The sequence below is a fragment of the Emys orbicularis genome, chromosome 4, assembly GCF_028017835.1.
Source record: "Emys orbicularis isolate rEmyOrb1 chromosome 4, rEmyOrb1.hap1, whole genome shotgun sequence".
In the NCBI taxonomy this organism is placed as follows: Eukaryota; Metazoa; Chordata; order Testudines; family Emydidae; genus Emys; species Emys orbicularis.
Genome location: NC_088686.1, coordinates 128,408,567 through 128,422,998, shown reverse-complemented (window position 1 = coordinate 128,422,998; position 14,432 = coordinate 128,408,567). Strand labels below are relative to the sequence as shown.

General features: G+C 44.2%; 1 protein-coding gene across 4 annotated transcripts in view; it reads left to right on the top strand.

Annotated features, from left to right (window-relative positions):
- Positions 1 to 368: 368 nt before the first annotated feature.
- The window catches only part of KDM5B (lysine demethylase 5B), a 188,952-nt gene continuing 174,888 nt past the window's right edge, over positions 369 to 14,432 (top strand). For 3 of the 4 annotated variants that reach the window (XM_065403805.1, XM_065403803.1, XM_065403802.1), the window contains exon 1: positions 369 to 522. In XM_065403805.1, coding sequence (XP_065259877.1) covers positions 385 to 522 — 138 coding nt within the window. In that variant the 5' untranslated portion in view covers positions 369 to 384. The remainder of the gene's footprint in view (positions 523 to 14,432) is intronic. The other variant, XM_065403804.1, reaches the window with a different exon arrangement.

The following is a 14,432-nucleotide window of genomic DNA, read 5'->3' as shown; positions in this document are numbered from 1 at the left end:
GAGGGGCCTCTAATTTTTATAACCCTCGTAGCTTGTACTCTAATGTGAGCCGCAGACCCCTCTACAACAGACCACGTGTACGTGTGAGTCCTCACTCTGTAAGAGAGGGGCCTTGATGGGGCGGGGGGGGGGTGAGCACCAGGCACCCCATGGCCTGCGGGTGGGCGCCCCAGGCACAATGGGGGCGCGGGAGCCTCTGGGGCATGCTCTCTCCCCCAGGCGGAGGGGCAGGGGGTTCGTCACGGCGCCCGGCCGGCCGGACTCTTTTCTCTCCCGGCTTGGCGGAGGTGCACGGCCCGTTCTGGCGGCGCTCGGCGACCAGCGTCTGTTAGAGGATTGTTTGGAGGCAGCTGGCTGAGGAGCTGCCGGTGCCCCAGCCCGGCCATGGCCGAGTTCTTGCCGCCGCCCGAGTGCCCCGTGTTCGAGCCCAGCTGGGAGGAGTTCGCCGACCCCTTCGCCTTCATCCACAAGATCCGACCCATCGCCGAGCAAACCGGCATCTGCAAGGTGCGGCCGCCGCCGGTGAGTGCCCAGGGCCCGGCGCCGCCCGCATGGCGCCGCGAGCGGAGCGGCCCTTTGTGCGCGGGCCGCGGGGGGCCCAAGGGGACCCTGGGGTCGGGGGGGGAGGCGAGCCGAGCCCGGGGAGTCACCCTTAGGCACGGCGCCCGGCCCGCTGGCCCCAGCGCAGGGCTCCGGCTGGCGGAGAGGCTCGACCGGACAGTGTGAGGGGCCCCTTCCCGGCCCCGCCGAGGAGCCCGCGCTCCCCACGCCCTGCCGACCCCACGCGTGTCGGAGAAGTGTCCTCCGGTGGCAGCCGGGCCCAATGGCGGTTCACGGCAGGGCCGCGGCCTGGGGGTGCTTGGCCCCGGAGCACAGGCGTCAGGAGTGCGGCCGTGAGGCGAACCCCAAGCTGAAGCGAGCCGCCCGCAGACGGGCTGAGCGTTGAGAGCTCGTCAGTCTTGCCTCAGGGAGAGGGGCCGGGCGAACTGGCCTGCGGCCCGAGACAGCCCCTTTCCGTTCAGCCTCCCGCCTGGAACGGTGAAAGTGACTCGAGAGTCTTTGTTTTCATACCTGCCGAGAGAGCGGAGCTCGTCCCAGGGAGGGAGGACTCCGCTTTCACCCCTTGTGAGCAGCCAGGCTTGGACGGGGAGACCTGTACCGCTGCTTCGAGTGTTTATCTACGAAAGTTCCACCTCGGCCAGATTCCTGGTGATTGAACCGCTGCCTTTAGTGGAACTGGAGCAGTCACTATGTACAGACCTAAATGAGGCAGCTTGTTGGGTGTTGCCCTCCATGTTGGCATTGTAGTGTGCTAGGGCTGTAGCTTCCTCTCTTTGCCTTTTTCGGAGTCCAGAGTGGCATTTCTGTGGCTATACTAGAGGTTTGGTTTAGTTTTTAATATAGTTACCCATTGTTTTAACTTGAACAACATGTAACTAACTATTCAGCATAGAATTTTAAATTGTATTTTTTTTTTTTTTTTTATCATAGGCAGACATGACCACCATTTTAGAGTACAATACATAGTGGGAAAAGTAGTAAGTGTTTATCACTATATACGTGTAAACTGACACTATAACATGCCACAAAATGAGCCTGAACTATTCAATTAAAGAAATGAAATTAAACATTTCCCAAATTTTATTGGCTATAGTTAGTATAAAAAAGCTTGACGTGTAGTTCTAGTCATAATCCTTGTTTTTATGTAAAACCGTGAACTAGAATTACTTTGGTGAGGAGGGTCTTGTTGAATAAAGATTTAGCTTGATAAAAGTGGGTGTACATGGTCTTTATTTTGAGGAAAGTGTTCTTATCCTAAAGGATAAGGTGGTACAGGTATCTTGAAATAGTTAATGTGACAACAACAAGAAGAGTGCTACCCTGTTTATTTAAGTGATCAAAAGAGTTAAATCTCGTCCAATAAGAGGTGAGGATAAAAACACATTTTTGTGGACTTAATTTCTCTGCACTCTGAGTATCACTTCTGAAATTGTGTCCAGAGTTGTATGTTTCAGTCCAACTTTTTGATCATACACTTGGAATTCTTAAACATATTGAGTTGAAATAAAATGAAGTAACTTGCTGTATTTTATACACTGAGACTAAAATAAGCTGCATTGTACAGTAAGATCTACAGATAATACAGTCTGTTGGAAGAGGACCCACAACATGCGATTGCATACATACACACACACACACACACACACACACACTTAACTCAGTAATTAGTGAAAAAGGGCAAAAATGTGTAATTACCTGTGTGCTGACTTCATAATTGAGGTTATAAAACCATCTTCATTATCCCCCCCAATTTTGAACCTCTCCTTTTGTGTAGAATAATTCTCTCTGGATGGATATGGTCAACTATGGTTCTCAGCAACTGATCAGAACTGACTTTTTATATACCCTTTTCAAAGAACCACTCTTCAAAACTAATTTATATGCTGTTTGCTTGCTAGTATAGAACAAAATTAATAGTAAACTGTTTCTTACAAGCTATGCTCCTTAATGGGAAAGTCAGAAATAGATGGGACCTCTACAGGCTAAAATAATTAAGTGCACCTTTGTCCCCTTGCCAAGGAAAGATACGTTTTCAATTATCTAACCCCTCCCCCCCCCCCCAAAAAAACCACACCAAAAAAGCAAAATCGGACTGATATTGATTATATGAATGACCATATATTTCACTGGCTTTTTGATGGGAGTTCTTTGAGGGGATCAGCAAACATGTGGACAAGGGTGATCCAGTGCATACAGTGTACTTGGATTTTCAGAAAACCTTTGACAAGGTCCCTCACCAAAGGCTCTTAGGCAAACTAAGCAGTTGTTGGATAAGAGGGAAGGTCCTCTCATGGATCAGTAACCAGTTAAAATACAAGAAACAAAGGGTAGGAGTAAATGGCCAGTTTTCAGAATTGAGAGAGGTAAAAAAGATATCTCCCAGGAATCTATACGGTGGCTAGTGTTCAACATATTCATAAATGATCTGGAAAAAAGGGTGAACAGTGAGGTAGCAAAATTTGTAAATGATACAAAATTACTCAAGATAGTTAAGTTGTAACCAGACTGTGAAGAGTTACAAAGGGATCTCGCAAAACTGGATGACCGGGCAACAAAATGGCAGGTGACATTCAGTGTTCATAAGTGCGATGTAATGCATATTGGAAAATATTATCCCAACTATACATACAAAATGATGGGGTGTAAATTAGCTGTTACCACTCAAGAAAGAGATCTTGGACTAATTGTGGATAGTTCTCTGAAAACATCTACTCAATATGTAGTGGCGTTCAAAAAAGCTAACTATGTTAGGAACCATTAGAAAAAGGATAGATAATAAGATAGCAAATATCATAATGCCTCTATATAAATCCACGGTACGCCTATATCTTGAATATTGCGTGCATATATACCTATCTTAAAAAAGTATATTCGAGCAGGGCAACAAAATGATTAGAGGTATGGAACAGCTTCCCTATGAAGAGAGATTAAAAAGACCTGGAATATTCAGCTTGGAAAAGAGCCAAGGGGGGGAGGAATATGATAGAGGCCTATAAAATCCTGCATGGTGTGGAGAAAGTGAATAATGAAGTGTTATTTCCCCCTTCGCATAACACAAGAATTAGGGGTCACCTGATGACATTAATAGGCTGCAGGTTTAAGCCAACCAAAAGGAAGTACTTCTTCACAACGCATGGTCAACCTGTTGAACTCATTGCCAGGGGATGTTGTGCAGGCCAAAAGTATAACTTGGTTCAAAAAAGAATTAGATAAATTCATGGCTATTAGCCAAGATAGTTGGCTAATAGCCAACTATGCTCCCCCTAATCCTCTGACTGCCAGATCCTGGGACTGATCACTTGATGATTGTCCTGTTCTGTTCATTTCCTTTAAAGCATTTGGTACTGGTCACTGTCGGAAGACAGGACACTGGGCTAGATGGACCATTGGTATGTATATTCTTATGTTCTTAATGTACGTATTTAGAGCCAGGTTGAGAACAGTGGGAGGTCCTGGTTTGGAACACTTCATGCCTAAATGGAAGCTGCGCCTTCACGAAAGTCTGGCCCCCATAGCTGTTGTTTATCCTAGATACTTGAGCCAGTCAGAGTACCAGTAGTACAGTGTGCCCACACTATTTTAAGGCTTGCTTAAATGCCTATAAAGTCTCTATTCAATGCTATTTCTAATCCTTTTTCTCAAAATAGAGTCTGGATGAATGCTTATTCCTAGTTCTTCCTGAGAAAGTGCTGAAGCATTTGAAAAGCTATCTGTTCCCGGTCTACAGTAGTGTCAGCATGATCCTGCTGATCTCAGAAGTAATAGGATGCGGAAGAGTTTTTTCCCTTAAAACCAGGATATTTGTTAGCCTTTGTTGGTTCTTATGGTGTAACATGCAGACCTTTCCTTGAGGTGAAATAAATCCCAAGAATGTACACAGTGCAGCAGAGGTTGAAAACTAAAAATATCCAGGTGGGTGAGCCTCTCTGAGCCTTACCTGCATTCTTTATAGGTTCTGTCTCCCTGGCTCACACTGAGGCAAGCAGACATCACTGCCTGCCAGCGTCCAAGATGAGCACGGAATTCATAATGCAATCATTAGTCTTGCATCCACTATCACTTGTGTTGCACTTGTGGATAATCATCAGTGGATGGAAGAAGGCTTTTGGGTATGAGTCATAGCCAAAGACTGGTGGAACCTAGTTGTAGTTGTGATCTGGAATGACCAGAATTGGCGGCATAACTTCAGGGTCAGAAAGGAGACGTTTCTTTACCACTTTCGTAGACTAACTCTCACATTTCAGTACCAGATCACAAGGATGAGAGCTCCCCATGCTATGGAAAAGAATGGTAATTACAGTGGAAGCTCTCCACTCGTGATAGTTACTGGTCTTCTGGGCACCAGTTTGGTGTTGATAAATCCCTGGCAGGTACTGTCATGGTGAAAGTTTTCAGGGCAGTACATAGAGCTTTGCAGGGGATGTGATCAAGATGGCCAGTGTGTCAGAAATCATTGAGGGATTAAGCAGTTGAGAGCATGGGCAGCAGGTATAATAGACCAGGGGAGGCTCTGCTGCTGCCGCCAGACCCCTGGTTATGGGGTTTTGGGGGGAAATTTTGTTTTATTATGCCCCATGCAGGTTCCGGGGCGTCTGAGGAGGCGGTATGTGCTATTCAGCTTCCTGGGTTCATCAATAATCTCCCTGGACTCCAGAGAGAATATGGATGAACCCAGGAAGCTGAATAGCAAATACTGTCTCCTCAGCTGCCCCAGAATCTGCATGGGGCATATGAAAAACTTCTTCAGACGAAGTGTGAGGCTTTTCCCCGCAGCAGCTTGAAGTCTGGGGAGGGGAGGCACGGCTGCGGCTGTCCCGGGGCTCCTTGGGAGGTGGTGGTGGTGGTGGATGGGCGGGTGGGACTCGTGGCTCTGGCCGTGGGGGAGGGACAGGGGGTCTCGGGGCTCTGGCTGTGGGGGGGAGGTTGATTGAGAACCATTTTATCTCAGGAATATATTTTATACCGCCTCCCTAACAAGTCGAATCCACCAACAGGCAGGGGTACTACCTTATGGCAATGCTAGAATTCCCCGAAACTCTGGGTTTTCTAAAGTGGTCAAAGGGAACTCTCTTCCTTCCCCCCACTCCCACCAGCATTGACATTAAATGTAAGGCCAGGTCTACACTAACCCCCCAATTCGAACTAAGGTACGCAACTTCAGCTACGTGAATAACGTAGCTGAAGTTCGAAGTACCTTAGTTCGAACTTACCTCGGTCCACACGCGGCAGGCAGGCTCCCCCGTCGACTCCGCGGTACTCCTCTCGCCAAGCAGGAGTACCGCAGTCGACGGCGAGCACTTCCGGGTTCGACTTATCGCGTCCAGACAAGACGCGATAAGTCGAACCCAGAAGTTCGATTGCTCGCCGCCGAACTACCGGGTAAGTGTAGACCTACCCGAAGACAGGAATGAACCTCCTGGGTCATGAAATGCAGGCCCCTGTTCTCACAGGCAAGCCTGTTAATTGATTGTGTTTTGTTTCATTTGTAATTCAGGGTGGCCCTGCAATACCTACATTTACCATTGTTGACCTAAATTGACTAATTTAGCAGTGATTATGTTTTCCTGCTGCTTTTTATATAACATGGAAAAGCAAAAGTGAAGTTTTCTGTGAACAGTGGTGTGCTGAGGAAGCTGTACTGGCATCAACCTATGCACAGGTAGCACAGCTTGTAATTGGTGTACTGCATAAATTAGAAATGTGTTGTTGATATATTCTCAAAGTAAGGATGGGAAAATAGGATACAGAAGAGTGGATTTAAAATGAACTAGTATTATGTTATATGCTGTGAAGTGGTGAGATTTCTTTTTTATGTGTTTAAAGTATGCTTTATTTATCATGCTTTTTATTTACATGGTGAATACATTTAAGGAGTAGAAACAATGAGGACTCCTTGTGGCACCTTGGAGACTGCCCAAATAAATTTGTTATAAGCTTTTGTGGACTAGAACCCACTTCATCAGATGCATGGAGTGGAAAATACAGGAGCAGGTATAAATACATGAAAAGAAGTTAGTTGCCTTACCAAGTGTGAGGTCAGTCTAATGAGACGAATCAATTAATAGCAGGATACCAAGGGAGGAAAAATAACCTTTGAAGTGAGAGTGGCCCATTTCAGTCAGTTGACAAGAAGGTGTGAGTAACAGTAGGGGGAAATTAGTATTGGGGAAATTAGGTTTAGGTTTTGAAATGACCCAACCACTCCCAGTCTTTATTCAGGCCTAATCTGATGGTGTCCAGTTTGCAGATTAATTCCAGTTCTGCAATTTCACGTTGGAGTCTGTTTTTGAAATTTGAAATTACCCGCATGGCCCCACAGTATGCCAACATTTTTATGGCTGACTTAGAACAACGCTTCCTCAGCTCTTGTCCCCTTACGCCCCTACTCTACTTGCGCTACATTGATGACATTTTCATCATCTGGACCCATGGGAAAGGAGGCCCTTGAGAAATTCCACCAAGATTTCAAACAATTTCCACTCCACCATCAACCTCAGCCTGGACCAGTCCACACAAGAGGTCCACTTCCTAGACACTACAGTGCTAATAAGCAATGGTCACATAAACACGACCCTATACTGGAAACCTACTGACGGCTATACTTACCTACATTCCTCCAGCTTTCATCCAGACCACATCACACGGCCCATTGTCTACAGCCAAGCTCTATAAGACACAACCGCATTTGATCCGATCCCTCAGACAGAGACAAACACCTACAGGATCTCTATCAAGAGTTCTTAAAACTACAGTACCCACCTGGTGAAGTGAAGAAACAGATTGACAGAGCCAGAAGGGTACCCAGAAGGAATCTACTACAAGGCAGGCCCAACAAAGAAAGTAACAGAACGCCACTAGCCGCCACCTACAGCCCCCAACTAAAACCTCTCCAGCGCATCATCAAGGATCTACAACCTATCCTGAAGGATGATCCCTCACTCTCACAGACCCTGGGGGACAGGCCAGTCCTCGCTTACAGACAGCCCCCCAACCTGAAGCAAATACTCACTAGCAACTACACACCACACAACAAAAACACCAACCCAGGAACCAAACCCTGCAACAAACTCCGGTGCCAACTCTGTCCACATATCTATTCAAGGGACATCATAAAATATCAAGGCTGGAAGGGACCTCAGGAGGTCATCTAGTCCAACCCCCTGCTCAAAGCAGGACCAATCCCCAACTAAATCATCCTAGCCAGGGCTTTGTCAAGCCTGATCTTAAAAACCTCTAAGGAAGGAGATTCCACCACTTCCCTAGGTAACCCATTCCAGTGCTTCACCACCCTCCTAGTGAAAAGGTTTTTCCTAATATCCAACCTAAACCTCCCCCACTGCAACTTGAGACCGTTACTCCTTGTTCTGTCATCTGCTACCATTGAGAACAATCTAGAGCCATCCTCTTTGGAACCCTCTTTCAGGTAGTTGAAAGCAGCTATCAAATCCCCCCTCATTCTTCTCTTCTGCAGACTAAATCATCCCAGTTCCCTCAGCCTCTCCGCATAAGTCATGTGCTCCAGCCCCCTAACCATAGTGTGGGGCCCAAATTTTTTTTTGAATTTTTGCTGATATTATGTATATTTGTACTCCAACTTAGTTTATTCTATTGTGGCTGTAATACGGACATGGTCAGGCAAACAACAAAGGTATATAGTCACCTGAAGATGCAGGTAGGCACCTAGTGGGATTCCAGAAGCACCTAATTTATATTGAAAGTCAATGGGAGTTAGGCACCTAATTTGCTTAGGCACTTCTGTAAATTGAAGTAGGTGTTTCTCTCTTTAGGTGCTTGGATACCTTTGTAAATCTGGCTTATAGCCCCCAGTCTTCTGGGTTGAATGTGGATTTCCAGAGGGCATCTAGTTCCTCTGTATCATGCAAGGATTGTAGATTGCACTGGCCTTGAACATCTCAAGTAATGATGGTTTCTTTACTTATATTTTCGGTGCTAACAATGACACTTTTAATTACTTTCATGTGTACTTAAGGCCTGATCTTGAGAGGTGCTGAGTACCCTCAGTTAGATACACTGATGGTAAGTGTTCTATTAAAAGCCTTGAGAGAGATGCTGGTAGATTGAAGTGTTTGGGAGATGAAGGTGCTCAGCATCTTCTAGTTGCTAAGAATACATTGTGTAACTGAAACTTAAATGTATTCTCTTCCTAAAACACAATTGTAAATCATTTTAAAATAGAATTTTAAATTGAACTACAAAATCTCAAACAAATGTTATTTTTTTTTTTTCATTTTAACTGCCCAAAAGTCAGGAAATGAAAATTTAGGCATTAATAGTAATTTAGCACAATTACGCAGCCAGTATTTATTATATACACCTAAACATTCATGATTTAGACATTGGAAAGCAAAACAGGAATAGCAGGTAAAAGAATTATTACTCTAAGAACCTTAATTCTTATCTCATTTGTTTAGAGCATTTAAGTCATAATCTTAACATCCCATTAGTGTAGGTATTTAAACAAATTATTTCCCCCCCAGTAAATGGGAAAATCCAAAATAATGGGGGTTGGGGAGCTCACAAGTGCATCTTGAATGGAAATGCTCAGGTTTGTGAAACTTTTGAGTACATTCTGTCGGAGAAAAACTGAGTTCTCGTTCTTTTGTTTGGGTACAGCAAGTCAGAAGCTTTATTAACTCTCACAATTGTGCAGAGGGAGAGAGCTAAGCAGGTCTCTCTCTCTGATACCTAATTACAACAAGCATTTATACCTTTCATTACAGAAATAATGAGGGACAGCTGCATTTTGTTTATACATAAGCCATCTTGATATCTTATTTCTTAATTGTTTTGACTCTTGCCAACATACAATATTTCCTATACCTTATCTACACAAGGTCTTCTACACCTTATCTATACAAGGTCACAATAACTTCTCACACAGTACTTTCTCACCCGCCTCACACAATCCTCGCTTCTACAAATCTCGCGTTATCAGGGCTACAGTTAGCCTGACTCTTGCTAACAAACTGTCATGCATTGCAGTTCTTTTCTGACAGTTCTTTTTCTGCTTCCACAACCCCCCCTTTTGTACTTCTAGTACAACAAACATTCTTAAATCTCTATTTGCATTAAGTCCTGGACTTCAGATTCTACATCAGATGCTTCAGTCTTAGGGGTTCTGATTGGATGTAATGACAATGCATGATTAGCATGAACATGAAAGGTATTACTATTATTACGTCTTTTACAACGACAATAACATAATCCTAAGCTAACTAATAACAATACAAGCAATAACATTCCCATAGCAATACTATAATGGGGTTGTTGTACAGCCTTAGTCACAAAGCACAATACATCATACTTAGTACATAAAGTGGATACTCTATAAGCAGTCTGAAAGGCATACTTTTCAACTTGATATATGTTTTGAAGCATGTGAATTTGCCCTTGTACTTCAGAGATTTTCTGAATCTCTGGTAACAGTGAAAACAAATTCTGAAATCTATCAGGTACTAAACTAGTCCAATTAAAGGGTATCTGGAACCTAAGGGCTACTTGGAAAACTCTATCTGCAGGCCAGTAAATAATATGATTGCCTGCAGTGGTAGTGAGATTAAAATGTATGTCTTGTAATGTGGTGTCATTAACATACACACAGCTATCATTAGCTTGAAAAAGTAAGTGTCCTGTCAGGGTAGTTCCTTGTCCCCTACCCTCCCAACAAACGTAGTCATAAACAGTGACAACTTCTCCTGGCTCCAGTTTACGGTTACACTGAAGCTGTGGGGGTTCTAATGGCCAAAATGTCCATAGACTACCTAACCCCATCCAAATGTCAGGTGTAATCCCAGGAGCACTGACTAAAAATCGATTGGGCGTACCAGGTGGTCTAATTTCCCAGATGTCCCGGTGAATTACCCAATCCCACATGCATCCTCCCCATGGACCCGGCAGGATACGGTATGTGGGAGCCCACCCCCCCTTACCGGTCCATATGCTTGGAAGGAGCACTGAGAACGTCCGCACTTCCATCCAGAAAGTTTTCAAGTAAGTCTCCATGGCCACAGATCAGATGGTACTCCTGATGTGTCTGTAAGGGCAGTGGGCCAAGCCTGATGTTCTAGATCATTCCGAATGGCCATCAGCTGGTCATTCAGGAAATCCTGAATCTCTGAACATGCTAGATCCCACTGCAATGCCTTCCCAGCCTCAGTGATATTCAGTACCATCTCTGTCAGCAACTTCTGGGTCATAGAACTAAGGGCGGAAATAACATGTAACTCACCAACTCCAGCCTGTACCTGGGTTAGTTGTGCTCCAGAAACAAGGCCAATGGCCTTCTCTAGTTGGCCCAATTTCTCATCATGTTCCTGGTTCTTAAAAATATTCCACACTGCTGCTGCACTATTGGCCCCATCCCACAGGGATCCGGTCAAGTCTCTCTTCTTTCTAGAGGAAATAACCCAAGCCCTCTGTTGTGCTAATCTAATGGCAGCCCCCTGTGAACAATTTGGGTATTTGTCTGATTATTCACTAATTGGGTGACCAAATAACAATAAGGGCCTCTCTCATTTAACACAGTACAAGTTCCAGGAACAACCATCATATCTACTTCACTATAGAACCCATCAATTGCAATTATTAATTCTTGGGGTTCGCTGGTAGTGATATCATGTATTTCTATCTCTACTGATCCATTTGTTTTCCATTCAATTGTTTGCTCATATACATTATCCTGAACTTTAAAGAATAATTTCTCTGAACAAAATTTCAGTAAATCACTAAGATGTGAAAGCCTTGGCCAATGGGTTTCATTGGAATATACAGTACGGTTTGTATCTGGGTAAGTTACAGTGGTGGTGGCAGGGGTCAAGGGACTAGTGGGTGTAGTCCTAGTGGTGGCAAGGCGGTTTTGATATTCATCTTCTGAAAGCCAATTAGGAAGGGCAGTGCACCCTGAAGGTACCTGTCCATAAGCACAAAGTCCTGATCCTGGAAAGAATCCACCCCACCACTGGACCCCGCATTCCCAGGAACGGTCCCCACAGTTCCCTCCTTGCCAATAAACGATGCTCCGTCTTTTCCACCAGGGCCAGTTCTTAATGTCTTTTGTAGTCAGGAATTCCTGGACTTTGGTGGTTTCAGCAGAGCGAGTGTTCCTTCTTCTCTTTTCCTGAAACAGTGTGGTTTAGCATCATACAGAGGAGAGGTTACTAGCACATCACCCTGTAATGGTTTTGCTTCTTCTAGGAAAATCCAAAGGCACAGTAGGTCTGTCAGTGGACAAGGGAGAGGTTACTAGCACTTCACCTTCTTTTTTTTTCTTTTTCTTTTTCCTGCTGTCCAGAAGACACAGCAGAGCTAGAAGGAGAAATAGGCTTATCATCAGTCGGAGAGTCCTCCCGAGGTGGAGGGCTCTTTTTACAGTGAGAAGCATGGGTCCAGGCAGGTAGTCCTTGGCACTTCACAGTGGTGTTGGTGGTTAACAGGACTTGGAAAGGGCCTTTCCAGCATGGAGCCAAAGCAGTCTTTCGTTGATGGACTTTACGTAGACTCAGTCTCCTTGTTTCAATGAATGGCAGGGCTGCTAGGGTCTTTGGGTAGCACTTCTTTTATCTGTGAGAAAAGAAACCTAACACATTTCATTAATGCCTGGCAGTGTTTTGCAGATATCATAGTTGCTTGGGCACATTCAGGCCCCCCCTTTTCTTGTCAGCCAAGTCTTATCTTTGGACTGAGCTTGCTAGCTATTTTTTCCTCAGTTAACTCATTCTGTTCTTTTTCCTTCTCCCCTTCTTGGCTTCTTTTAACCTACAAAGGAAACTTCCACTCTTCACTCATACACCTTTTCCCAACAATGAACACATACACATTGCCATTATACAGTACATTAGTCTTATTATTCAATGTATGCCATGTACACTCTTCCAGTAAAATAACTTATTACAGAGCTTTGGAGCAACAAACCAGGACAAGAACACCCACTTTTGAGGAGTTCACTCGGTACAACCTCAGGTGTCCAATAGCTTTCCTCCCTCCCCAGCCCTCTGGCTAGAAATCTGAGGTAGCCAGAAGGATCCCATGGGCAATATGGGGAGTGGGTTAACCTTCCATGTCCTTGCTTCCAAAGACTGTTGGTATGCAAATTTTAACAACAATTTTTTTCAATTAAAAATCTGGCCAATGAAGTTTCTTTTTCTTACTTAAGCAACTGTATTAGACTTTAGTATATCACATTTTCCTGATTTATCCAAACACTTTTTGTATTCCAAGTTGAATAAAACAAGTATCTGCTTTTTGATTTAACCCTTCTATTTAATTTTGAACTAGACTGTCTTATGAAATTATTAAACCCAACAATTCTGGCCACAAGACAAACACCACAAGACAGGACAAAGAACACAAAAATAATTCCTATTGTACCAGTAAATGCATGGTACATTGAATGCTGTTCAGCTGGCATCCGTTTTCTCTGATGATCTGAAAGACAAAAGAACAGAGGTCTACCCCTTCTGGGTAGTCAGTCATTGCTTAAAATATTTCCTTTATATACACATACTCTTGTTGATTTTAGACAAAACAGAGGAATTACCCCATATTTCCTTGTATTTGTTTCATAGGCAGTCCAGGTTTCAGTGGCTTCTACCTTATTAGTTAGAAAATTGCATTAATACAGATGCTTTCTGGCTTGCTTCCAGATCCAAAGCTATCCACAGCTTAAAGATTCTTACTTTAAAAGGGACACAATTAACTTTCCCAGACTTTTGATTGCCTTTTACTTCTAGCTCCTGCTTTCAAACACCCAGTGATCTGAAAAAGACAACACAACCTATATTGGTAGGTTTGCATTTCTTTTACCTCTGCTACAATATACACTGCACATGTTCTGGGGAAAATGCACATCCTCTCCACAATTCAATTTCCACAACACTTGCCACATCCATTTCTACACAAGGTGTAACTGTTTCTTTTGTGCTTACAAAATCTCCATGCACCCCTAGTAAAGTGACAGCTCGACCACACAGAGCCAGGGGCACTGTCCTTCTCTCTCTTTTTACCAGATCTTTTATCTGCTATTTTGTTACCCAAAACCAAATTCAAATCTTTTATTCTCCTGGCTTTGACTACCCTGCTGCAGTCACAACCTTTGGTCTTTAGTTAAAACATTTTAAATTTTGTAAAGCATTAAGTCACCTTAAGGATTAAATGCTAAATACCATATTAAACCACACTAGTTTCCTGTGTCTGGCAAAAGTATTCTCGGTTTTTGCAACTTTAAACAATACCAATTCATCTCAATCTATTGCCTGCCCGCTTGGGCCCGATCCTGCTTTTCTCGCTGAACCGTCCCTTCCATGGGCACTGGCTTTTTCACTACCAATTTAGATAGGAGGGTGGGCTTCTCAACTAGCCCCCACCCTTCCTGGTCTCTTCTCTTAAACATTCTTACTCACAAGGCTACCCGAGTCCTCCCTCGTGAGGCTTGCCACTTGGGCAAAACGCATAGCCCATTGGCGTTTAACTATTCAATTTTCTCTTGTGGCAAACACACTGCTGTTACAGCATATGCAAACACAAATGGTTAAATTCTGACAAGTCCCTGAAGGACCGGTACTTGCTTAGCCAGTGCTTCCTTTTCTGCCTGGAAGTCCTGTCTCAAGGCTTGCAACTTGCCCTGGGCATAGGTTTGAGTTGCTGCCTGGTTCATGATCTATGCTCTTAATTGCTCAATTCTAGTTATCAAGTACACAACTCTTCCTATTACTCCAACTTCTCTATTGCCCAGTCCTGCTACGACTGGGGTAGATCCACCTGACACCCTTCCCGGTCAACCGGGGTGGAGAGAGGAATGCTAAATCCCTCTCCGGTTCTCAGACTTACTGCGGCTGAGAGTAGGCACACTTTCA